The sequence below is a fragment of the Photinus pyralis genome, unplaced genomic scaffold (assembly GCF_008802855.1).
Source record: "Photinus pyralis isolate 1611_PpyrPB1 unplaced genomic scaffold, Ppyr1.3 Ppyr1.4_LG2, whole genome shotgun sequence".
Lineage (NCBI taxonomy): Eukaryota > Metazoa > Arthropoda > Insecta > Coleoptera > Lampyridae > Photinus > Photinus pyralis.
Window position 1 is genome coordinate 25,329,086 of NW_022170403.1, and position 25,573 is coordinate 25,354,658.

General features: G+C 35.0%; 4 protein-coding genes across 12 annotated transcripts in view; 1 reads left to right on the forward strand and 3 right to left on the reverse strand.

The window, feature by feature from the left end:
• The window catches only part of LOC116164808 (maternal protein pumilio), a 104,439-nt gene extending 88,243 nt beyond the window's left edge, over nucleotides 1–16,196 (reverse strand). For 6 of the 7 annotated variants that reach the window (XR_004144003.1, XM_031479027.1, XM_031479026.1 and 3 more), the window contains exons 1-3: nucleotides 15,894–16,196; nucleotides 15,498–15,698; nucleotides 15,213–15,449 (exon numbers count right to left, since the gene is read on the reverse strand). Coding sequence is in view for 6 of the 7 variants with exons in the window: in XM_031479027.1 (XP_031334887.1) it covers nucleotides 15,213–15,449; nucleotides 15,498–15,689 (429 nt within the window). In the remaining variant the exon portion in view is untranslated. Of the gene's footprint in view, nucleotides 1–9,009; nucleotides 9,165–15,212; nucleotides 15,450–15,497; nucleotides 15,699–15,893 lie in introns of those variants that run through there. The other variant, XM_031479029.1, reaches the window with a different exon arrangement.
• Nucleotides 16,197–16,386: 190 nt separating this feature from the next.
• LOC116162603 (cell wall protein DAN4-like) lies at nucleotides 16,387–22,935 on the forward strand. Of its 3 annotated transcripts, XM_031476252.1 has the most exons (7): nucleotides 16,387–16,566; nucleotides 16,614–17,100; nucleotides 19,623–19,848; nucleotides 20,155–20,337; nucleotides 20,861–22,309; nucleotides 22,358–22,502; nucleotides 22,696–22,935. In XM_031476252.1, exons 3-7 carry the CDS (start codon nucleotides 19,696–19,698, stop codon nucleotides 22,827–22,829), a joined length of 2,064 nt encoding a protein of 687 aa, XP_031332112.1. In that variant the 5' UTR covers nucleotides 16,387–16,566; nucleotides 16,614–17,100; nucleotides 19,623–19,695; the 3' UTR covers nucleotides 22,830–22,935. The 3 variants fall into 3 exon arrangements, with proteins under 3 accessions (XP_031332112.1, XP_031332113.1, XP_031332111.1); XM_031476253.1 differs by lacking the exons at nucleotides 16,387–16,566; nucleotides 16,614–17,100 and having other exon boundaries at nucleotides 19,252–19,674; nucleotides 19,730–19,848; XM_031476251.1 differs by lacking the exons at nucleotides 16,387–16,566; nucleotides 16,614–17,100 and having other exon boundaries at nucleotides 19,252–19,848.
• Nucleotides 22,936–24,119: 1,184 nt separating this feature from the next.
• Nucleotides 24,120–24,980, reverse strand: LOC116162939 (transmembrane protein 256 homolog). The gene is made up of 3 exons (XM_031476716.1): nucleotides 24,796–24,980; nucleotides 24,467–24,745; nucleotides 24,120–24,420 (listed from the first exon to the last, which is right to left on the reverse strand). Exons 1-3 carry the CDS (start codon nucleotides 24,859–24,861, stop codon nucleotides 24,277–24,279), a joined length of 489 nt encoding a protein of 162 aa, XP_031332576.1. The 5' UTR covers nucleotides 24,862–24,980; the 3' UTR covers nucleotides 24,120–24,276.
• Nucleotides 24,981–25,058: 78 nt separating this feature from the next.
• LOC116163901 lies at nucleotides 25,059–25,352 on the reverse strand. Its single transcript, XM_031478031.1, has one exon. It carries the CDS (start codon nucleotides 25,350–25,352, stop codon nucleotides 25,059–25,061), a length of 294 nt encoding a protein of 97 aa, XP_031333891.1.
• Between the last annotated feature and the right edge of the window lie 221 nt (nucleotides 25,353–25,573).

Genomic DNA, 25,573 nt, shown 5'->3' on the forward strand with positions numbered 1-25,573 from the left:
ACATCTGATAATTCTCTGGTAATACTATGAAAAGTTATTAAACCGAATAAACTTTTGACCGCTACTGTATGTACTAAATACAATGCTTATACGTTTTTAAAGCACAGCGTACGCTATCACTTCATAAAATAAAACAACTAGGTCAGTAACGTAAATAACATAATTATCATAGGCAGACAAGGAAACCTAAATACATCGTAATTGTATGATAACGACAGTAGTACTTAACATAACCATAGTTGTCCAGACATCGTATGTAGGTAATCAGTTCCAATTTCCCCAGAATCAACCCGCTAGATCTCATATCAACCTGAATAGGTTGAGAAATAACCAAAAGAAGGGGAACGGATTTTGTTATCAAGTAGTGTTATTGCGGTTTTACCGGTGAGCCATCAGCTCGTTTTATACGCCGGATTGACTGGTGGAGCGTAAAATTGTGCCATACAAAACGAGTGCAGTTCTTCCAAAAATCTGAAATTTTTTTCTAACCCTCAAATGACAAAAGCAATTCATCATAGGAAACTTTAGTCGACGAAAACAAATCCAATGGACTGCGGCGTTTTTTCCCCATTGAGGACTTCAGTGGAAAGTTCTAGAATCTGCGCATGAAAGGCGTGTCGGATCTGCGGCAAATAGTTATGATAAGTTTAAAGGGCGACGATTCGAAACGGCATCGCGCCACTTTAAAGTCACAAATCGTAAAAATTACAATTTTCGCAATCCTTGGCGGCAAAAAAGAGGTACGGAGTTAGTGGATACCCGGGCATATTGAAGGGTAGATGACCGATCATCCGAAGGGCTGAAAGGGTGCCGGGTGGTGGAGAGGTCGCGACCTGGGGGTCTTTGGCCTAGACCTAGCCGAGTTGTACGATCGATATTAACACCCCACCCGACCGCTTGCACCCGCAATCTGCCGCCAATAAACTAACGTCACCATACCTGCATTTTACGCTACAAAAAAAAATTCACTACGTTCCCATCGTAAAACGAAATGGATATCGGAGAACGGCCTCGACTTCATTTAGTCACCAAATCCCTAGCTTCCGAACAAATACGATATTTAGGAATCGAAAGTGATTGATTAGAAGTGGTAGGAAAATACATTTCTCTCTTATCGCTTCTTGTCACTTTCGTCCACCTACTTTATTGCAGCGTCGCTCTTCAGATATAAAGACATCAATATTTGTTATAAATGGGAGCTGCCAAGCGGCTTCCTTTGGTTTCTCGGGACGTTTGCAGTATATGCAGCAATCGAAAGCGCCCTTTCACTCGATCCCATAACCAACATTTTAGTATTTACCCCAAAATAACCGAGAGCACGCAAGCTTCGACACAAATTTATTAGCGTACAGTCAATTCGATTATACAATAAATTATGGGTTGTTGGCGGTATATCGATAGGGAAGCCTTTTAGTGTCTATCAATATTTGGTCCGCAGTAGAAATTCCCTCCAAAAAAATAAACACGATCAATAGCTACTACAAAGACTAGGCACGTAAATAAACCTAATTCTAAAAATACGAGATTCAATTAAGGAAATGTAAATATGCCAATGCCGGAGAGAAAACGCTCAAAATATACAGGGTCATTATACGGCAGGGAGGACCGTTATACTGGACATTCACGCCATTTATATAGGTTATTAATTCAATTATCAATTATTTCTTAACTATAATTAAAATATCCAAAACAATCAATACAAGAATAGATAATGCAGTTCGCCAAACGGAGCATAAATTTAGACAAATTGAAAAATTTTCGTTTCAATCTTCTATACTCTCTTATTTTACTATACGTCCTATTGCATACTGAGTTAATTGTTCACATTTCAGTATGATTTGACAATATGACAAAATTAAACGCCGACTGCACTGTTCCGACAGAGCAGAGAAGAAACTTCAAATAAATAACGACAAATTTTAATAATAATAATACTAATTTATTACCCAACAGCCAATGCCAATTACAGAGTAATGTTACATAAGGAATATTTTAAAAGTTAAATAATAGTTTGTAGCGTTTAAGGAATTTGATTGAGAGCGGCTTACGAAGAGAACTTCAGTAGTGTTTGATAGGCTCCCCCTTTCCCCTCTTGAAAGAATGCATGAATTTTAAGGAGACCTTGAAAGAAACTTGGAAAGGAATTTGAGAACAACCTGAACATGAGGGAAAACTCGGAGAAAAGAGGAAGTAAATTAAGATGAACTTGAGCAATAAATTTTATATGGGCCCTGGTTGGCAATTTGAAAGGAAAACCTCATAGAAACCTAAAGGTAACAGATACGAGAATATGTAGTGCAAGAGATCAGAAAGCTCAACAAAGTAATAGAGTAATGCCGAAATTCATACAATTATAGCCGATTATGACGCGACCAACTATTTTGATATTTTATTGCATATTCTAAAAAATAATTGAATTTGAAACAATTATCACAGAACATACCTAATAGAGAAAACGCAAAATAGGAGAGAAAACTTGAAACTTTGCCATCCTATATAAGGAAAACGACGCCTTTTAGACCAGGCATATATTTGCATTTTTTTTACGAGTACCCTGTATAGATATACAACAAAATCGTGTATGTTACCCTCGATGTTACCTCAAGAACGGCTGGACCAATTTTCATGATCTTTGATTTGCAAACTTACACTGTTGTTATTTGTGACCCAATGCTTCTGAAATTTGAACGAAGCGGAACAGTTGCATCCTCCAAAAACCAATTGAAATCATGTGCCAAAAAATGAATTTCGCACAACTTTCTTATTGGACCATTTTTTTTTTAATTTTAACTGAAGACGCTTCTTATAAAATGAAATTGTGAAAAAATCATTGAACCTTCCATGATATATTGAACTGTTGACATAAAATAATGATGAATGACATTGTCTGAGATATTCAATTATGATGTTTAGTTTATTTTTGTTTGTAGTGTAGTTATTTTATGTTCATGCTAAGACTAAGACATTATTATTATTAGGTCTCAGAAGATGGCGTTTAGAAATCCCTGAAATGTTTGTTGGTTTTCGAAATATTTTGAAAAAATCGAATTTTTGGATTTTACAAGAACTGAGGTGGTTAGTTCTCGAGGCATTTGCTAGCATTACTCCACAAATGCTGACGAGGAGAAGTTTCTGTATCAGTGTTTAGAAAATAATGGAAATCTTTACTCTCAATTTTAGTTGATTTATTCAAATTCGATTCTATGTTGTATTTTAATTCTTATGTGCGGTTTCTGTTAGTTTAATTTGATTTGTTTTTTCCTATTCAATTGTTTATCAATTTACTTCTTAGGTTGTTACTATAAATACGTGGATGATATAAACTAGTTCTGGCTAATCATTTATTTTTAAAAAATCTTTGTACAGGTCCGAAATAGGAATTTTCTTAATTAAGCCCTAAAATTAAACCATAAATCATATATATCATAGAATTCAGAGTAAAAAGCGCTTTAAGCATATGATACCGTAACATCAAGGCCGTATTTAAAAAAAAATTAAGTTGATGATGGTTCCGCAAAAACGAAACGTCGGATAAAAAAATTAACAACGTCGCCTTAAAGAGTATTAAAAGTTGGTGTGGAGAAGAGTCATTGGATTTGCTCTAACTCAAATATTGAAGCTAAAAAAAAAATAATTCGATTTTTTTTTAATTTCAAAACGCTGTCTTCTTGGACCTTTGATTGCGCTCCCATTTAACCAAATTTGTTTACCTGTTCTAGAACTAGAATGGATTTATTCCAGTACTGGTACCCCGAAGTGAAATTCGTGCAACAATGTGTCATTAATTTACCATTGTTGTAGCAATTTGTGTATCATCAAAAGTAAATGGAATTGTAGTTTTAGCCAACAATTATGTAATATAAAAACAGTTAGATTCTTTTCGAGATCTCGAGTCGCGGTACACTCACACCCATATTGACGTATACGGACGTTGTACAGTCTACACCCACCTCCACCTGGCGCTGGTCTCGACCTTTTCAACGCGCAGTTTCTTTATGGTTTCGTTTTAACTACCTGAAACGTTGCCTCCCCAGACTTATCAAACAGATGCGAAGGATGTTGCGAAAAAAGTTGATCCTAACGTGCTTCCGAGGTTTCGCATTGGGGAGAGAAATTGCCCCTTGCATGCATCAGACTTGAGAAATGAATGCGGAGCCTGTAGTCGGAAATGCGATTTTAAATGCAGGAAAAAATTCTACTAAAAGCGTTAAATTCGTAGACTTCAGCCTGCGGCGCTCGAGGAAACATTGACACTATAATTAAAAATCGAAACCTACTTTACGTCGATACTACGTAATAAATTAATTCTCTCAAAGGAAATTTTCGTGCTTTTCCAGGTTAATTGCGACCCTTACGTTAATAAAAAATGAGACATGATGGGAACAAATGGCTTATTCCTTGAAACCTTCATGATATTTCGACTGCCTTTAATAATGCAGCCTGTACATTGTGAGAGATAACCTAAAAAGGAAACTATTGTGAGCAGGTGTAAGTAACTTTAGAAAGGTCGTCAAGTTTGTGGACTTTTTTGCCAACTTTCATAGCTCTTGTAGAATTTTAAGACCGACAAACTACCATTATTGGGGAATTTTCTTCCTATTTTTTTTGGTGCCCCTACACAAACAACACACCAAAGGTCATTATCTCCTTGTTTGTTTTCAGTAAAACCACAAAGCTATCTCTCCTGCACCACATCCACTATGCAGGTTTGGGACGGAAGATGGGTTTTATATTATCATTTTTGTTCGACGGTGGCATTTGCATTTGTGCTCATGAGCAAAACCGCTATTAATGCTCTCATAAGGTGATGTGATTAATTGACTTGATTTATTATGAAAATGGCTATTATTTATTTTCTCAGAGTAGTACTTATTTCGTCCAGTACAATTAACGTTTTTATTTTTTTTATTGATTTAAAGTAAGACATTATTTCCCTTAACACTGGGATTAATTTCTCTGTAAAAAAAACGTAATTATGCATAGAATGTAAAGTACTGTTTGAGATATAACTAATTGGGTACGATTTTCATGCCACATTGAATTGATTATCAATAATTGTTTAATGTACTAAATATAATTGAAAAAAAAATTGTCAGCAAAACACAGAATCTAAACTATAAAGTCAAAAAGAAAATGTTCGTTGAAAAAATGCATCTCAAAAATATGAACCCCCCCCCCTCATCCTTACTCAACGAAAATTCTATTATTGGATTTTTAGGTCAGATTCTATGTTCTATTGAGGAGAAGTGTTTCATTTTTAAAGCTGTTTAAATGTTAAATGATTTTTAAAAATTGAAAATTTTTGCAATTTATCACTATTTTACACATATTTTACCAACCTAATTTTTTCAATAGGAATCGTTTTAAATAGACGGAGAGAGTTTTTGTGATTTTTTTGTGCATATTGTTTAATATAAACCATCAACGAATTTGAGTTTCCTTGAGAATAGATATACATAAATAACAAAATCCACGAAAATCAATTGGAAACGAGGGCTTTGCCTACAACTAAAATTTCAAAAGAGAAGTAAAAAAAAGCGAAAAATGATTTCCTACGAATCCGAAATTTCTGTTCATTTTTCACTTGCCCTACAAAATAGTACGTGGTTTCAACACGATGTGGCCCCTCCACAGAGGATGAGGGAGAGATTATGAGATGTCTTTCAAGATGTTACAAAATATAACAGAACGAGGAGAAATCACTTTAGAATTTTAGCGTACACTACTCTAGCATTTTGTACAATTTTTCTAGAATTTTTTACATATTTTGTAATTTTTTAAAATTTTTCTTGAATATTCTAGAATTTTTTTCCGAACGCACATGCACACACTATTATTAACGATCCTCGAGAACGTTTATAATTTTGTATTGCTGTCTGTCTGTCCGTGTGCGCGATAACTTTGTGTAGAAACGTCCGATCGCTTTGAAAATTGATACACATGTTCTTCAAGATATAAGAAAGGTCGCTATTGATTTTTGGCTACGTAGACCTCGACGTAGACCAACGGGCCACAGAGTTACAGCCCAAAAACTCCCCAAAGCTCCAAAAAGGGTTTCTTTTATAACTCTTCTTACAAAGAACATATGAATGTCTCGGTTTTCTGTGTTAGTAAATATTCCTTAAACATCAGGCAACTATCCGAATTGAAAAAAAAAATATTGCGCATGCGCATTCCAACTTTTGTGTTTGTCCAATCCCAATTTTTTTATTTGTCAAGATATTTAATGAAATTTTGTATGTAGGCACCTCGAATAAAAGTGAAACTGATGGCGATTCAAAAAATTTGTTTTTCAAGCTATGGTGATCTGGTGGGATCGAATCAAACCCTTAAGATATATTGTAAAAATGAGGTATGTGAGGATGGTTTGGTATTCAGTTGTATTGAATTTTTATTTATACAATTTTTAGAATGTACTAGAATTTTTTTTAATTTCTTTTAGAATTTGAGTGTACACAAAAGATAAGTGATTTGTCCCGATGGAAAATCACTTTAGCATTTTGTAGAATTTGTTTGTAAAACTGCCTAGAATTTTTTAGATATTTTATAATTTTTTTAGATTTGTTTCCGAACGCATATGTACACACAATTATTATTATTATATACAATTTTTAGAACTTTCTAGAATTTTTTAGAATGTTAGTGTACACAACAATGGTTTATGCCTCGCAAAAGGATTCATGCCTGCATGAATCAAAATGTAAGTCACACTCAACGTCTCATTTGATCCACCGCTTGTGTTATCTTTGTTGCTTATTTCTTGAATTTCTTTCAAATAAAATTTTGAACTCATGGGCTTTTATTTTCAAAAGCTTATAGCATAATAAATGATGAAAATTGGTTTTTCAAATATTATTTACATAGGAAATATAGTGTATACCCAGTTAAAAAAATGGGTTTTAGGTACTTCAGGTTCGCCCGACTTGTGAATCTCTGATTTAATGATTTTGTGATAGCTGTAAAGAACATCAACTTAGTTAGATTGGTCTAGGACCTAGTACTCTACAAAATGATTAAAAAGATAAAGATAAAAAATGTGATGAACGGTTTATTTAGAAAAAAACATGTCGATGGAACACCCTGTACGCCTAAAAATAGATTTGGATATATACCCTACCACAAAACATCTGTTCAGTATACGTCCTCTAACCTCAACCATTTGGGTGCCATCGTTGACTCACCCTGTATACCTTATTACAACTAGTTAGGGAACAATCAATATTTAAACTCATATGCAAAAATATTAATGTCTAATCTCTACTTCGTTCCCGGAATTTTCCCAAGTTGAGGAATAACTACCAAGGACGCCCTCCCGAAAAAAATATCTATCGCTAGCCTCCTGGCGCAGGTGATATTGCTGTGACTCTTTATTTTATTGTCTTTATTTTTAAGTGGGCGAGGTTGCATCCAAGGCTGTTCCACCCACTTATACACTTTCATGTCGAAATTTCCTAATTCTAACCGGCGTCTCTCAATGCTCAATTTTTAATTACACAAACTAAAGCCTTATTGTACTTGTATTTAGTTTCCGAATGCTAATGCTGACAGACTTAACTAAATCAAACAATGAAAATCCTCCTGAAAATTTCGTGGAGAAATCAACCAAATTTGCAATTTCTTAAAGAGTACGTGACGTTTTTGCACGAACGGCTGGAATTTATTTAAAAGAATTTTAAACAGCATGGAAGTTCCCGATAGTTCGTCTGGGAATATTTCCATTCCCATGGAATGTTTTCGACTGCCCAACGCTACCGACAACACATTTAATGAGGTCTGGGGGAAACACCCTTCAGGGTTTTGTAAATATGGAATATATTACGTAAGGTTTTGTTTTGATGCAATATTTCGTCACGACCTAAAATTGTCCGATTTTGCGGAATTTTAGATATAACTCTCGCCAGGAAAGATTGCCGGTCACAGCACACCTTGTGTCGACTTACAATCTTTGTTTTTATATAGATGCGAGCGACTTATGGAATAGGATCGTGCTAACGTTGAACAAAAAGTCTTTTCGTTCAACATTGACACGATACTATACCGGAAGTCGCTAGCACCTTACGAAAAACAGAGATTGTAGATCGGGATCAAGTGTTCTGTGACCGGCAATCTTTCCTGGCGAGTTATAATTGAAAGGTGGAAGTGCAGCAGCTGCCGTAAGGTATGGTAGGTGTAGCATCAAACGTCAAAAAGTAAAACCGTGAACCTTGAGCATACAAGTCAGTTCACTCACACTAATTCATGGCCAACACGTCAACAATCGACTTAATACTGAATCGAATCGAATTATCTTTGGAGACACAATTTCGCTAGAAGCAGCAGCCCCCCCATTCGTACTTGCATACGTTTCAAGGTGGATAATTCGCGTTTTAATTGACATTCGATTCAATTCTCCCCTACTACATTACAAAAAAATAAATATAATCCGATACAATATCAATAATACGTAACGTAAAACCCAATATCCTTCTTATTGAGATATCAGAATACGTCACGCCAAGACAAAGTAAAATCCTATTTTCAAGTTAATCTCGTAAGTAATAGGGATGTTATTGACCTTTTAAAGGTCTCGGTTACGAAAATACAGCACTACATAGAATTCCAAGGTTACAATTTAGAAGTCTAAAGATAAGTTTTGAAAATGAAATCGTGTTCAGTAGAGTAATGGAGCGGCGTCGTACACCCTTCCGTAATCTTTCTACCTTTAAAATGGCTACCTGGTCACAAACAAAGCGTACTAAAAACCTGTTGCACAAAACCGCATAAAAAAGCCAGCGGTTTGTTAAGAAATTAAAGTAGGCGACCAAAAGATTATAACTGTCTTTCTAAAACACACGAGCCAAATGCATCGTTAAAGTATAGTTTGGTGCGTGTGGAAGAACCCTACAACGTTCAAAGTACGTGTTTTATAAATACACACAACTCGCATACACACACACCCTTGAACCCAGAAACTCGTAGGGAGTAACAATCGCCAAAGGACTGACAATGCAAAAGATTAATGAAATTTACCATATCGGGACCCATATCTTTCATATCCAAATAAATCCGAGCATAATCACGTTTATTTACTCATAAACATCTTCACTATAACTAAAACACGGCGTCCGGCGTCTCGACACTTAATTTTCACAACAGAAGGCGCGGCATTCCGCATCAAACTGAAGGCAAACAAAGAACCAACAAAGACTGCGCGCGTGCGCCCCAACGCAGACCAATCTCACCAACTGAAAAAGTCCCTATTCAATTTGAAACGAACATAATTTATTTTTTACTATAATTACAACAATAACAAATAACAATTTTGGTGTAAAAAAACGCAGAGCGAAATTCACTGTAGCGTCTCGCGAAATTGTATTCATAACCAGGAAATGTGTTGCGGAATCGAAAAACAATCAATTTTGTGCAGTTTCCTTGACAACACCTGAACATACTGATGGGATCAAGTTCGAATTTGAAAAGGTAATCTAATGCGTGACATTCAAACCGCTCAATCATTCTATTTTTGGATTATTTAAAAAATGGTTACCGCTAATACTGTACAAGGCGATTCTATTTTCCATTCTACAAGCGGCCGTTGTTTATTTGTAATGGAAAAGAGAGTTTTATGGAAATTTTTTGTATAAAAAAGTGGACTTCAGATGGGAAAATTCCTAGTTATAGAAGTAGCATTGTATTGTGCTGCGTTACCAACAAAATTGATACCCAACGAAAATAGTACTTCAGCTCAATGACTGGAGGAGCACAAAATTTAGTACAAGATTGTACGATGAGTTGGTGAATAAATGAAGATTTAGCTATCTATTAAAAGACTAAAAGGCACATCAACATGCTTTATACAACTCTGGTGCCGACATCTTGTCCGTAATTGGTATAGCTATTTTATTAATCAAGTGTATCATAAGGTCCTTTATTCACACGAGAAATGTTTAATTTCTCAAGTGTATAAAAAACAAATTACACAATTAAATGCAAGATTGTATCCAAAACCGCTCAATGGGAAACTTATATTAATATTAAAACCAGATACGTTTTCCGAAATTGTTCGTGACTTTTAGGTAATTATCTACATGAAACAATTGGAAGGCGGTTAAGACGATGTTTCCTTGGAGTTGTGGTTACTTATTTCAGTAGGTACCTCTATAGAATAAGTACAAATTTAGAAGAATATCAACAATACTTAATTGTGTAGATAAAAGAGGACTTCCTCACCATCTCTTGGTAGGTCCACGAATTAATATTAGATGGCGGCTCGTTTAAATTTAGGCTGCCTTGTTGCTTCCCAATAGAACCATATAAACTTATTCTGTGATAACTCCAATTTAATATACTTTGCCAAAGGCCGCTTGTAATGTAGCTATGGCCATTCTGTTATTCAGGCCTTTTTTATATTGTTTGATATTTAAAGCACGAAAATATGTTACAAAGTAATGAATAAATTATGTGACATAGTTGAGAAAAGTGTAAGTAAATAATAATAATAGACCCTCCGTCATTATTAATAGGCCAACCTGGCCAACTAGTTCATCAACTTTATTTTTTTATATTGCCCGTAAAAGAAATACTCGCTGTATTGAGTAGCATGTTTTATTACGAATACAACCTGTGCGCGGGTGCACCATACTGTTGAAACCAACAGATTCCATAAAAACCAAATCCGCAAATTTCTGTTTTTCTGGCATAAATTTGTAAGTGCATAATAGAAATTTCTGGTTTTCTTTAAAAGCATGTTGATAATTCTTTAATTGCTCTTCTTTTCTCTAATTTGACTATCTTTATCTTTTATGGTTATGGAAATCCCCATGATAAGACATCCTTATTTAGGACGGTGTATATTGTAACGTACATGTATACATGTACTATTTATTTACAAATAATTAACAATAATTATTATTGAACATTTATAGTTTACAACATAACGCAAGCGCATCGATATTAAAACTGCCAACAACAATACTTCTCGAATGTTCTCGAGTGTTCCCGAACGCTTTCGAATGTTTTAGAATAAGGGTCGGCAACCTTTTGTTGTAGAAGGGCCAAACATTTACGCGGAGAGGTATACCTACAATATTCGTGCACAAATATTTTAGTTTAAAATTAAAAAAATAAAACACCTATTATGATAATGTCAAAACTTACAGTGCGAATATCTTGAGCATTGAATGTCTGAGAAGACTACTCGCACACGGTTATTGAAACATCTCGGCTAGGCATCTCTCATGGTAAGCTCAAAACTTTAAGTGCGAATATGTTGGGAACGGAGTGTCGGAGGATTACTCACGAAGAGCGATTGGGGCGCAGGGGTGTTAAAAAAATGCGCTTTATCTGCACAAGAGATGTGCACAATTTGTACTTGTTTATTGTATACCTATTCTTATAAATTTAGGACATTTTTTATTGTTAATAAAATCAATGAGGTTTTTACAATTGCATTTATCTTGCAGGCTTTTTATACTAGCTAGCATGTTTCAAGTAGAATCGCGTCTAAATATGTATCCGATACTGAGAACAAGTGTTTTTTCAATAATTTAGAATTGCAATTGTTTGCTCACAAATATATGTACTACCAAACAAGTAATTATTTGCGCAGAAAACATTTTTTACTTCTTGTAGTTTTCAGAAGACAAGCTCGCATTCACTTGCCTTTAATAGGAGCCACTGCTGCAATTTCAAAAAAAATTGTTCCACAAATAGCCTTGCCAGGCGTCCAGATAACGGCGGACATAGTTGGGCTTCTTCAATGCGTGTCCGGCCAAATTAATGGGTGTCCGACTTTTTACATTTGTCCAGTCAGGTGGTCGTTCGAACAAGCGGCGGGCCGTCGTTTCTGCCCCGCACCGCACGCCTCATCACACACCTCGGATGCGCGATTTTTAGGTTTCGGCCGACCAAAAATATTAATTATTTTTGTTTTGCTTACTTTAAATTGTATTAATTAGTGAAAATGTTTTGTTTAATTTTTTTGTCTTGGGAAATAATAGTAGGTAATTAATAATTCATAATATTAATTTTTATTTCATTATGAATTTAAGAAGATTTAGACAAAATCCTTACTAATTTAGTGTCTTTTTACCCAAATGTCTGGCGAAACTGGCGACACCGTCAGTGTGGCTCCGTGATAGAAAGTTGGGCTACATAGCTGGGAGGTTGCGTGTTCGAACCTAAGTTGAGGTGAATTTTTCATCTGTGGCAGAGATGGGAATTTCCTTAGATCAGTTTCAAGCATTCTGTCGGCTGCTCCGAATTAGGTTTGTCTGCAGTTTTCCTAATTCGAAAGGTAAATACCGGAGTAGTATAGAACATCTTAAGACCTTCAGTAGGGGCACCTCTAAACAGCATTATTCGGGTCACTTATTTAATTGGGGAAAGCCTGTTGACGGTCCAAAAGGAGAGGGACAATAAATAAATAAATAAAAAATTAATAAACAGGATTTTTTCCCAAAATTCTAAATTTTCGTGATTTTCCGAACATTTTTAGCGGATGGAGTGCACTATGGGAATGGTTGAATGACCCTAAAATTAGAAGATGGTTTTCGAAATTTTCAGGATATCAAGTGCAGATTTTAAAAATCTATCGTAACCGCTGTGGTAACATACTCCTACAGTTAGGCAACACATCTCACAACTGAAAGAATGACAGTATGGGGGGAAAAAAGTACGAAATGCCCTGTGTATACAACAATCAAAGTGTTTGACTCTGGTATTGTCACATGTACTTTTCGTGTTAAATTAATTGAAGTCGATGCTGAAGTAGAGCGATGATTTGGATGTTTTTTATGTACAACGTGGTCCAAAATGGACACTTTCTTATGGAAACACCCTTTATTTTATGTTGTCTTTTCTTACACAAAATTTATTATTCAAATCCCTTCTCGATTATGTCTGACATCCCAACATATAAAAGAACCGTTATTAGACAAATCGTAGGACCCATTCGTACTCAGTCCAAGCCGAGATTCAAAAGTGCCTCGAAAGATCCGTAGTTTCGACTTCAAAGTTAGATAGCTGCGGTCGTAGTTTTTTCCCAGAATTGCCAAGTGTAAGTATAAGGTACCTCTTGTGGGGCCCCTAAGACCAGTACATTGTCGAGATTTTTTTTAATTATTTCTTCTAGAGTGGTACACACGACATTTTTAATTCTAAAGCCGATGTTTCCCATTTAAAACGGGAAATGAACAATTCAATGACTTGCAGATTCGTCTAGTAAAGACAATCATATCGCATATTTTAAAAATCAACAGTTGATTTATAAATAAGGTACAATACACTAAAGCATAAGGGCTCACAGAGTTGGTAGGATTGTGGACAAGTGGTTAAAAGCATTAATACTTGAAATAAGTTTCATGTCACGGTCGTCAGGACGTGGATGAATTTCTTTGAAGTCGAAAGGTACTTTTGCAGTGATTACTGCATTAATTAACATTATTCTGAGCGCATTTTCTCTGAGAGAGAGAGAGAGAGAGAGAGAGAGAGAGAGATGCGAAACGATCGCGCAGGCTAAATAGAATTTTTAATTAGGTAAACCTAAAAGATGTTTTGATGCAAAATAATAATGTGCAGTTTGTCCCATTTTCGCCAGTTTTATAGGCTGTCTCCGTAATGGTTACTGTTACCAAAAAAGTAATAATATAATATAATTCAAAAATCTGTTTTTGAAATTTTTTTAATCACTTGATTCTTTTTTTAGTATCATTTTAATTAATTTAATTTAATATGCTATCTTTTTAGAGTAAAATATACAATGCGTTTCATTTAAAAAGGTGCGACTACTTTTTTACCTGACCCCATATACACATTTTGAAAACGGCTGATTATTCAACAATCATTATAAAAAAAGGATCATTCTGAAATTGGCAATATTTTAATTTTCTCCCATGGGTATTTTTTAAGCGAGCGAATATTTTCAAATTGTGATTTAACCATTTTAAGGTTGGCCCAAAAAAATCATGACTTTTTTGATATCGCTAACAATGACAGAGAAACCCTATAAGTGTTGAAAATGGGACACTCCATACTTAATTTTGAGTATTATTTTTTTTCCTATAATACAGTTTTTATCTAATTATGTTGGAACACTTAAAAACCGAAGATCGAACCGGAACCGAAAATTATTGCAGAACTAAAACCGATAATCCGTATGGGTTGATTATATTCGAGTAAACGTCCAACATTATTATAACAACCTGCATTCGATCAAGAACATGTAACTCAATTTATTTACATGCAGCATTAAAAATAGTATTACTGATAAAACAATTAAAGACAAGTGTAAATTCAAGATAGTGTTAATCCCAATATTAACTCTTGTGGAACCCCACAGAATTTTAGAGTTAGTATCGTTTACCCTAAGTATATTTAAACGGAGTAAATGCCACAACACCAATATACTATCAGAGGTCTTACCTTTTAGAATTATTAATATTGCAGGTGAGATGACATTTGATTACTTATATGTTAATATACTTGATAGGAGAAAGTAAGTGTTATCTTTATACTTAATTCCAAAAGGTTTGCTTACCTTAGGATGAACTCTATAAATGGACAGTGATAGGTTATCACTTATCATTATCAACCATATCATAAATGGATGATTCATTCCAAAATACCGTAAATTTCAGCAGGATAGTAAAAGCTCTTCTTGGCGTTATCATGTTTTATTTATTTGATTAATTACTATCTCGATTACTATCCTGAATGCAGCCTCTGGGCGACAAACAAGAATCAGTACCATTGTACTCACACTGTTGACTCATCCCATAGAGATGTTAATTACCACCTCGATTCCCACTAAGCAATAATAATGGAAAAGTAATAGCCTAAGATTCTGTTTCCTCTGATGTATTTATTTACATCAAGTGGAGATAACAAACATGTCATCATTTAAAAGGTTTGATTGAACATACACTGTACATAAATGAGACAATGTTATCTGTCCTTTACCTTTTTCTTAATTACATAAGAATCAATTAGTTGCACTTTATAAAAAATGAATGAGTATCTATTTATCACAAAGTGTATATTAGTTAGAATTCGAGAGGGGACCGTTCAATTAAGCAACTATTTTATATAATCATAATAATAAACAACGGAGGGAGAAAGTTGCATTGCATTTCATGTTGTAACAACCAAGAATTAAAATAAACAGGTTAGTCAGTCAAGGTACAATGTCATTTGTGACTTGAATGAATTAAAAGCGCCCAGAAGACATGACTTACCTGACCCTGCTGCATGGGCATTTGCTGCGACATCGAGTGCTGCACGTACTGAGGGGGTAAAGGAACGCCTCGAGGTAAGTGTCCGGGATAGTAGAAGTACTGTTCGAGCTGTCCGGATTTGTTCTGGGAGACATCATACAGGCCGGGCATCGCGGCACCGCTCGGACTCATATAGGACATACTGTTTGGTGGAGTGGCAATTTTATTGCTGACAGGGTACTTCCACTTGTCATGGTTCTAAAATTACCGGGTCAATCTACAATTTACCGATGCAAACCAACATACATTAGTAACATCGATTATACTGTCATCCCCAAGAGCCCAACGCGCTTGTTTCTGCCCAAAGGACGGAAATTCTGGATCAGGTGGTCTTTGAAAAACGTAGCCGACAGCTGCATCGTCCTGAGTGCGCTGAGGGCTACGATCCATTTCGGCTTTTATAAACGCATCACCGCTTCCGTCTCCCAACCACTTCATTTGTTACTACTGCAATTAGAAAAATGAAGATCATGTATTAAGTGAGGTTAACGCGATTAGTTGTTTACAAGATGACATTTCAATTCATTCCGGTAGTAAGTACACAAAACAAATGGCTACTTGACAGTTCTTCTGCACAAAGAAATAACACCAACCGGAACAAAGAAACCATCCAAAGTTGGGCGTTTTACTCAATTAACCTACCTATATTTATTAAATGTTAATAATTAACATTAATAAAATGTATTATCGGCAATATTCAATCTTCGGGTCGTCGGCGTCGGCTCTGTTATAGATTTTCTCTCGGAACACAAACACAAATATTCAATCACTATTTATACATAAATCTGAGACTCACAACACAAAATATTATCACTAACTATACAAGAAACTATATACAATTTACAATAAATACACGTTTCTCTAATTAAGCCATTAAGGCCGTTGATTTTCGCCGATTTAAAACTGACAGCGATCTGTAAGCAGAACGATCGCCATCTTCCAAATTATGCGCGCGCAATGAATAACAAATCAACGAACGAAATTGCGCCAAATACGAATTTTTAACGTTAAAATCCCTATATTAAATGACGTTAAACGCATTTATTAATTGTAAATAAACAACATTTACGTCATTTGAATCAGTATCATCTATTGATGTTCAAATATAATCACTACTCTCATCAAAACGTCACTATGACATCGGTCGGTGCGGAGATTTCTGATTCCACAATTTGTTAATTGAGAGATAGCTGCAATTCTATTAAATGTACGAATTAACATTGGTTATTATGCCCAGTATATTTAAGTAGTCTGGTTAATTCTTTCCTTTGCTATTTGCCAAGATCTTCTGTTAGTGAAGCCCGCGGTCTTAAAGGTCTGTAATGTGCAATCGCACAAATTGGTGCATTTTTATGATTTTAGATAATGCGTTTTGACGTTTTCTTAACGAAATTGATATTATAAATAACCATGTGGTCGGTAGATTTCATAGAGTTCCTACCAATAACGAAACACAAAAAGAGGTACTAAATAATTATCGTTTATTTTCTATGATTGAAAGGTGCTATTTTATTTTTGGAACATTAATTTTTTATATTGCACGTAAACGTTTTCAGTTTCTAAAGTTTGTCACTTTCTTGATGAGGGCTTTATTACAATAATTTTTGTAGGTACTAAACTGCATTTTAAAAATCTATTTTACAAGAAAAAGTAATTCAATTTAGTTTGTTTATTAGTACATTTTAAATTAATTTTTTAATACAAAATGTGCCCATGTAACAGTGTCTGACTCAGTCACTGTCCAGCTGTTGATTTTGACTGTCCCAGTACCTGACAATCAGTATTAATTATTATTGGAGTACCTTAGCCGGATCAAACAATTAAACTAATAAAAGATTGACATAAATAGGTGAGTAATATGTATAGGTTACATAAAACCTATAAGTATATTTACTTTTTAAGTAAATGTGTATCATAACTCTGGCAACGTAAAGACACCATGAATGTCTAGTGCATTCGGAATAACAATGATTTCTTTAGCGTTGTTTTCAGTGTTAAACCTGCACATTAACGTATGTGAAAGGTTTAATTTTAGCCACTTCCAACATTGTCACATTGCACTCACAAGCACTTCATTTGCATCGATTTTTCGATAATTCCAGAACAAAACAAAAATTATAGTCGTATTTCGCAATCACCCGATTATTAAGGATCTCATGATGTTCATGATTTTGATTTTCTGTCCGTCCGTCCGTCTGTGTACATGATAACTTGTGAATGATTTTGTAATTGCTGTGTATCAGTTTGCTGTATAGTCATGTCACCTTTCGCATATGTGCGTTATAAGTTGCCTATCTAAAAATTAAATAACCGTATGCGGGTACTCTGTTTTATATTTCAATTGAAATGATTTATTTTCACTTTCTAAAATGTAATTGAAATAGAAAAATGCCTTTTATTGTGCAATTATCACAGGCATTTAGCCTAGGTAAACATATGCACATCGTACATAAATAAACTGGATATACCTACAACGAAATATCGAAATACCCTCAGTATTACAATGGTATTACCATTGAATTTGTATTACCATGACTTTTTGAATAACCATTTATTTAAATCTCGCAATGTCTTGGGCATTGACAGAATTCTCTTGGTCTTTTTTCCAACGATTTTGACATAATTGATATCAAATTCGCATATCTTGGGTATTGAGATACCAAATTCATGTGAAAAGAATAATTTTGGGTACGTTTTTTTCATTTTGCCACAGCGCAGGGTTATATTGAATTGTTACACATCTTAAGAGTCAAAGGGAATAATCTATATTGAAGGCCAGAACTGGACGCATGGCCTAGGGAGTGAAACATGTTGATTTCTATTATATTGGCCCACAGTTTTTCCTGTTCCCGGTTCACTCGAAGTCCTTCCTGTTGAGTCAGCTTCCTGAAACTCAACAGCGCCCTATCTGAATGTCCAAAGTATCCGTGCGCCAACTTTCGACACGATCGGTCACTTTTAAAAAGAGCGCACACAGATGGACCGACGGACGGACAACAATACAAAACTAATGGCTCAAAGGAATGAGGATCCTTAATAATGTATATTTTTCTAGTACCCACCCTGCGTATTTCCATTTATTTAAAAAGCATGGCCACTAATTTTATATTAGGTATCTTCATCTAGGGATTACATTTCATTAAGTATCATTACGGAAACAAAACCATAGTTTATGGAAAAAATAAAGATGCTAACGGTGTGCTACTCGGATTTTTGGAACAAGTTAAATAAGTTATTACATATTTCAAAGTTTCTAGGACAATTGTGAAAAAAAACTTTCTTGGGAAATTTACTAGAAACATTGAACAATTTCTGCCGAACTTCTATCAATTTCCTAAGGCGACTTTCAAAAAGACCTTTAAGAATTATAAGGATTTCAGAAAAAATCTTACAAAGCGATTCATGACGTTTTTCTGGGAGAGACCTAAACATACATATATGTCTAACAAGTCAAAAAAGTAATCGTAAACGATTTACAAAAAGCGCAGTTTCACATTAACAGTCTTTCCTTGAAGTTACTCCAGTCAATTTCTGTTAAAATTTAAGAAAAATTGGTCCACAAATAAAAAAATTGAATTTGTGCATTTATTTTTTATATATGAGCTCTATTTAGTGTTATAAGTACTACCTACATATAAAAGTTGACTCCATTTTACTTCGTTTTGTAAAAAACCATCTTCAATTAGGTACAATCCATTGATTTTGACGATGTTTTCTATGGATGGTCAGTTTTTAAACTGCCTACAAAAACAAGAGTCTAATTTAAATGCCCTTGCAATTATATGAAATTATATTCTAATGTAACGGCATTGTTAAACAAATTATATAATGTAAATGATACAAAATTTTAATTTTTGCAAAAGATTAAGGGTTTTAAAGCTGTAATCAAAGCTTTCTGTGTAAATGTAATATTCAGGGCCTGCCTCATTAAAACAAGCGCTTGGACATAAATAATAAGTATACAATTAGTAAATTAGATATTATTTAAGGTTGTATTAAATAAAAAATTTGGGACGCTGACTATAATAACAATAATAATAGCACCCATACACACAATTGATTATTCTTAACGGTATAACTAATTTCCGATCTATAGAAACTGATGATTAGACTTTTTCGATTTACAAATTTTAATTTTAAGGGCCGATGACTTCCTGTACCTAGTCGGTAAGTCGGTCTCAAAAATATAAGATACCTACTCCCACGATCGGTCAGCGCACCAAACTCTTATGCAAATTAGCGATCTTGACATTGTAATTGAAAAATAAAATCTCGGACCACGTAAAATGTAGTTAAAAAAAGAGGGACTCTCCTACCAATTCGCGATACCTTCCATGTAATTACAATCCTACCATTAATCCGTTAAAGCAGAATGATGGTCAACGCCGACAGCTCTTTTAGTTTGCATTGATGCGTTCAAATCGTAAGTTTATGGTCTACAACCATGAATCCTTTTGCGCTGATAATTATTATCGAAGTTTTGTCATCGACAAAAGCCGAAAAGTTTAAATGGAGACCGTCCTACAGTTACCCTCAGCCAATACCTCAAGATATTATGGTCGATTCGGTCAACTATCTTGGATTAGTACTTTTGCAGGTAGGTAAATTTAATAATAATTAACGCGAGTGCGATATTCTGGACAGGATGCTTTTTCCAATGAAAAAAAAAATCGTTAATTGAGATTCTATTGTTGAAAAGCTGCTCGTTATTTCAATTAAATTACAAAAATAAAGGTTCAAAGAAAAATTGCACCGGTTTTTACAAAATCAAGGTGGTTTTGTGTGATGATCGATGTACAAATTAGTGGTTACAGTCCTTGATGATTTAATGTAGATAAAATTGTTTAGCGTTACATTTTTATAAATTTTGGTGTTTCGTAATAGTCATTTTCTGTTCCAATAGGCGCACAATCACAACAACGGAAATAATATAGCTCTGTCTCCATACGGTGCTGCAAGTGTGCTGGTTGCACTTGCCGAAGGTCTTCAAGGAAGAGCGCTGGACGAAATTTCACGCGCCAGTCTTCTTCCGCTCGAATTTGATGTTATGCGTGTTGGATTGCGAGATATACATAGACATTTAAAGGTAAACTTCACTTTGATGGTACTGCGTGACAATGCACATCCCTATTCAAAATTTAAGGTCATTAATCATTCAATTGTGCGAGGGGATTGCACTTTTTTCAATAAAAAATACTGTATGCAATCTAATTTGATTCATAATATTTAACCCGATTTATGCGTGAGTGTGGAAGAATGTTGTGACATTGGTACCATTTTTCTTTATTTGCTTTTTCAATTTTTTGTTGTGGGTATGATACCTTTGTTAATATTTACTTTTAAGAATCGACTTCAAATAGCGAATTTAAATATTTGTTTAAATTTAATCTCATTGACATAAAATTTAGATAAATGTCTTCCCAGTTGCCTACACAGGGTACCTACCTAAGTGAAATCATCAAGTAATACCATTGAATAAGTACTTATTCAATGGTAATACTATAATTCAATGGTAAAATGAATGTTTTTACCAGGCCATAGAGCCTACAATTGCTTGAAAATGAGGGACGGAAGTGACTAAGTCTCTGCATCTATCCATTTTGTTGCAGAGTTACTTCATTCCTGAAGAAGGCTTTTTAGCTGGGCTGACGTTTAGTCATGAAAATGTCACATTGAAATCATCATACGAAAGTATTTTAAGGTTCTATGGATATGATGTTGATAATTTTAACTCCGCACTATACCCAACGCCCTCTACTACTACTTCATATGCATCACAGAACGCTACAACTAGTACTAGTATCCTCGAGACAAAAATAAACGATGTATCTCCCACAACAACTCCATCACAAACACATACAACAGTATACACTCAAGTGACTAACACTATGACCACAGAAAGCAATATTAGCTCAGTTTCGACTAATTCCATTACTGCAACTACGACATGTATTACTAATGCTCCAAGTATTCCTAGTACAATAACTGCAAATATTCCTAGTACCAACACTGTGATGACTTCATTCCCGAGTTCTCTCACAACGACTACACCCCGAGTTACAACAACTACTCCATCAACAACGAATACCAAGCCTACAACGGTTACTGATGCGTCCATAACTGAACAACCAACTACAAGTACCACACAGCTTACAGCCACCACAGAGGCAACTATAACGACAACTACTACAGAACCTACTATCACCACAGAGACAACTAGTACTTCTACAACTACCACAGAACCTACTATCACCACAGAGATACCTAGTACTTTGACTACTACGACCAAACCTACAACAACTGTAACTACTACTACAACAGTCCCTACAACTACGACGAGCATCACACCTGCAGCCACATTATCATTTACCACTACACCAACTACTATCAGTATACCTACGACTACTACTAGTACTCCTACAACCACGACAGTAGCTTCTAGTAATTCCATGGCTAATACAATGACAACCAAAATGCAAACCTCTACCGCAACGCTTATAGTAACAGAAACTGCAAGTATGTCACTTGAGACATCATCAATTACTGATACGACTGACTCGTCAACAAGTGAAGCTACCATCACAGAAACGATTTCAACTGAATCAACAATAGGGCAACCATCATCAACCACAGAAACAGAAGAAGAGAAACCCAGAGAAAAAAGATCTGTAGTTGACTACCTGATAGCAAAATATTATGACAGCAACGAACCCGCGCATATAATATCGCGATATGAACCATCTCATCCCACAACGTTCCTGGTGAATGGAAGAATCCGGGAACCTAATATAAATTTTATGACTTACGATACGGTACTACCCTTCCGATATATATCATACCTAAACGCGCTGGCGTTGACTTTTCCACTGGACAGTACAAAATACTACCTTCTCCTAGTGCTCCCAATTGACGAAACTGGTATCGACATCTTAGTCGATAACATAATTAGCACGACGTTAAAACAGATCATCAGCAATTTACAGCCGACAAGAGTCAAAGCCACGATACCCAGTTTCACTCTGAAAGGCTACGTCGTGCTAACACCAACCCTTCAAAAGGTAAAAGTCGTGACCGCCTTTGACATAACAATAACACGTTAATTGCAGATGGGAATTAAGACAATTTTCGAACCACGCCGAGCCGACTTTTCCAGACTGACCGACGACAAAAATATCTACGTAACAAATATTGAACAAGCAATAACGGTGACAATAAGAAATTACGTCGATCCGTCAACTTTACATAACGACGGTGAGTAAATGAACCTCGTAAATAGATAATTACAATTACAAAACGTTTAATCAGAGTTCACATAATTATATTGGTTATAATTATATGACTTCGCCATCAGTTACCCAGGTCATTAGAATTGTCTTACGAAGTACCTATTTTCTGTTAATGTTAAAATAATAGGGACGACCTACATCGGTTTTTCTTATTTCAGAAAATTATCACCATCGAGGACCTGTTGTTTTTAACGCGGATCACCCGTTCCTTTACTTTGTGATGGATTCGCAAATTCACGTTGCGCTGATGGCGGGGAAAATTGTTAATCCACTTAATTCTAGAATTAGATGATACCTAATTTACCATAATTAATAAATTTTAATTAGTACCTGCCTATCTTGAAAACTGTATCTATAGAAGTAGTTAAGGCTTCGAACGGACGGAGAAAGCGGCCATAATAGCGCCTTTTCCAACAGGAGTTGGAAAACGCGCTAAAGAGACCCATCATAGAAAATAGATTTGTTTAGATCGATTGACAAATAAATATCTCCAAAATATTATAGTCTGAAGAGCTAAATTACCTACGGTACTTTCATTATTAGGTATAGGTATTAAGGATACCTAAAAAAAAATGAAAAAACTGCCAAAAAATATAGCAAAGAGTGCCTCTAACATTCATAGAACGCCGATTTGTTTGAGATCGATTGAAAAATGAATATTTCTGAAATATTACTGAAGGACTGGCTGAATTAGAAAAATTAGCTACCTTCTTAATTATACTAAGGGGTTCAGTGGACGTACTACCACATAATAAAGTAAAGACTTGCCTCTAATTTATAGAACCGTACCGGTATAACGTAACGTAAAATATTTTCGGTGACAAATCTTGACGGTCCAGATGGTGACGTGTATAGCTTTAATTTCGTTAACGATTCCACCAAAGATCCCAAGAACCAAGATAAAATGGACTGTGAACAGAATTCTCTCCTGGTGAGCCAAATATATTGTATAACAAGGTAGAAAAGTTTAGTATTATTGCAAGAGCACCAAGGCAATAATAGACTTCTCTACCGTTGTATATATACAGTGATTCATGTAGAAGTAGACATAGGGATTTCTTATGATAAAAAGTCTTCTGAAGGATGCCTAACTTTATGCAACCAAAATAATTACCTACAACAAATGTCATATTAATTAATTTGAATATTATCGCTTTGACTTCTGTATTCTAATTTTCGTTCGTGTGCGATGTATTCAACTAAAGGTTAAAAGTTTTACTTGAATCTTTTCAAAATGTGACAGTTTTCTCTGGAAATGAAAGAAGTTGCAATTAATAATGGGTGCGTTCATAAGACACAACTGCTGTGGAACAGTTACGACTTATAATTACTTTTGCGCTCTTTACGGAGCAGTCGGTCATTTTTAGTAGCGCTACATGTCAAAGTAATGACCGTGACATAAGACCACAACTGTTACTGATACGATATGAATGAGTCCTCTGATTTCATTATTAACCCCTTTCAAAAGCTGCTGAGAAAGCCAACTTTACAAGTGAAAAAAAGATTAATAATCATGTCATCATAGGCTCATAGTAAATTACCTTCCCATTCAATTCAATCTATTATAATTAAATGATACGCCTCACCATTTAGAATGTCAATTTATTTACAAAATTTGAACAACTTAAAATTAACATCCAAGTAATGCTATATAACACTACCTACAGAGAAGCCTTTATGGCACTTACACCTACTAATTAAAGTAAACATGAAGCCATATGTATCATGATCCAAAGAATCTAAAAAATCAATGACAACCACGCCAATATTAAAATAGAACCCCCGATCGGCGCAAGTCTACCAAATCTATTCTCACCCGTAAAAGCATGATAATAGCAAGGACCTGAAAAGAGAGTGGTGCCCACTGCGAATAGCGAAGATGACTAAAAAAAATATTTCAGAATATTATCTAGTAAAGCAACTACTTACGAGTAGAGGACGTCTGCACATAGGAGTTGCTAATAAAGCTAACGTATGCAAAAAATGAAATCTATTTCCCGTTTCATAGATAGATTTTAACTCGCTCTCCTTATCTTTAGGATATGATTTATGGCTGCCATATGCGCCTAATCCTACAGCTAGTGCACCGCTAAGACCCACGAATCGAATAATCGGTGCATGTTCAGCAGCTAGCTCCCATAATGGAATTCTTTCTGTTACCACCTTTATTTCTGGAGGTGCATGTGTCACCGCGCTATTCAGTATAGGCTAAAATGATTCGTTATTGGTTTGGAATTTCAATAGAGAATGATAGTTACTTTGAGAATAGTTTTCGATACAGGGTTGTCGAAGACAACATAATTAAATGCCTCCGTGAACACCATTTTCAATTAGAATAAGAAGAATTACTTTAGTGGTGATAAATTAATGCTTCTAATGCGATTAATCAAGAAAATGAATAGTTTAGGGGTTAAGGGTTAGAAGACAAACAATCACACCAGCCTGTTCACAGATGGCGCAATTAAAATTCAAAATTTATTTTACAAAAAATTCATTCACATTTCATTAATTATTGGTCATATTAATACGGTCGAAATCTTGATTCTTGATGTTCTCTACGATCTCGATACTGATCGTTGCCTCTAAAATTATTATCGTGCCTGTCTCGATAACCTCCATGGTCCCCTTGATTTCTGCGTCTATAGCCGGTCAATTTGGGTCTACCGTACCAGGGAAACATAATCGGGGGTGGTGGTACGCCCCTGTCATAGGTTTTTTTGTACTCGAAGTCGGCATCTGTGTAACGGTCCGAAAACTCTAGCAAACATTCTTCCAAAAATGCTTCCTGTTCCTTGGTTAGTTGTGGATGTGACATTCTTAAGATCTTAAAATATATGTAATAATCTGGCACAACTTAATAAATAAATAATAAAACAAACTATAAATTGAGGTTAAGTGTTGTTATTGACTTTTATATTACGCAGTGTTGCCGTAAATTCACAAGCTTCCAAAACGCATGATTGCCACGTCGATTTAAAGAGGTTTGCACTAACAAGGTAAAATTTAAGGTTTAATAAAAAAATTCTCAACTTTAAA

Coding starts and splice junctions, on each gene's coding strand:
- LOC116163901 (XM_031478031.1), bottom strand. CDS start 25,352: ATGTCACATCCACAACTAACCAAGGAACAGGAAGCATTTTTGGAAGAA.
- LOC116162939 (XM_031476716.1), bottom strand. CDS start 24,861: ATGGTGTTCACGGAGGCATTTAATTATGTTGTCTTCGACAACCCTGTA. Junction 24,746..24,795: donor TATCGAAAACTATTCTCAAA/GTAACTATCATT, acceptor GAATCATTTTAG/CCTATACTGAATAGCGCGGT. Junction 24,421..24,466: donor TGTGCAGACGTCCTCTACTC/GTAAGTAGTTGC, acceptor TATTTTTTTTAG/TCATCTTCGCTATTCGCAGT.
- LOC116162603 (XM_031476252.1), top strand. CDS start 19,696: ATGAATCCTTTTGCGCTGATAATTATTATCGAAGTTTTGTCATCGACA. Junction 19,849..20,154: donor TTGGATTAGTACTTTTGCAG/GTAGGTAAATTT, acceptor CTGTTCCAATAG/GCGCACAATCACAACAACGG. Junction 22,310..22,357: donor TAACACCAACCCTTCAAAAG/GTAAAAGTCGTG, acceptor CGTTAATTGCAG/ATGGGAATTAAGACAATTTT.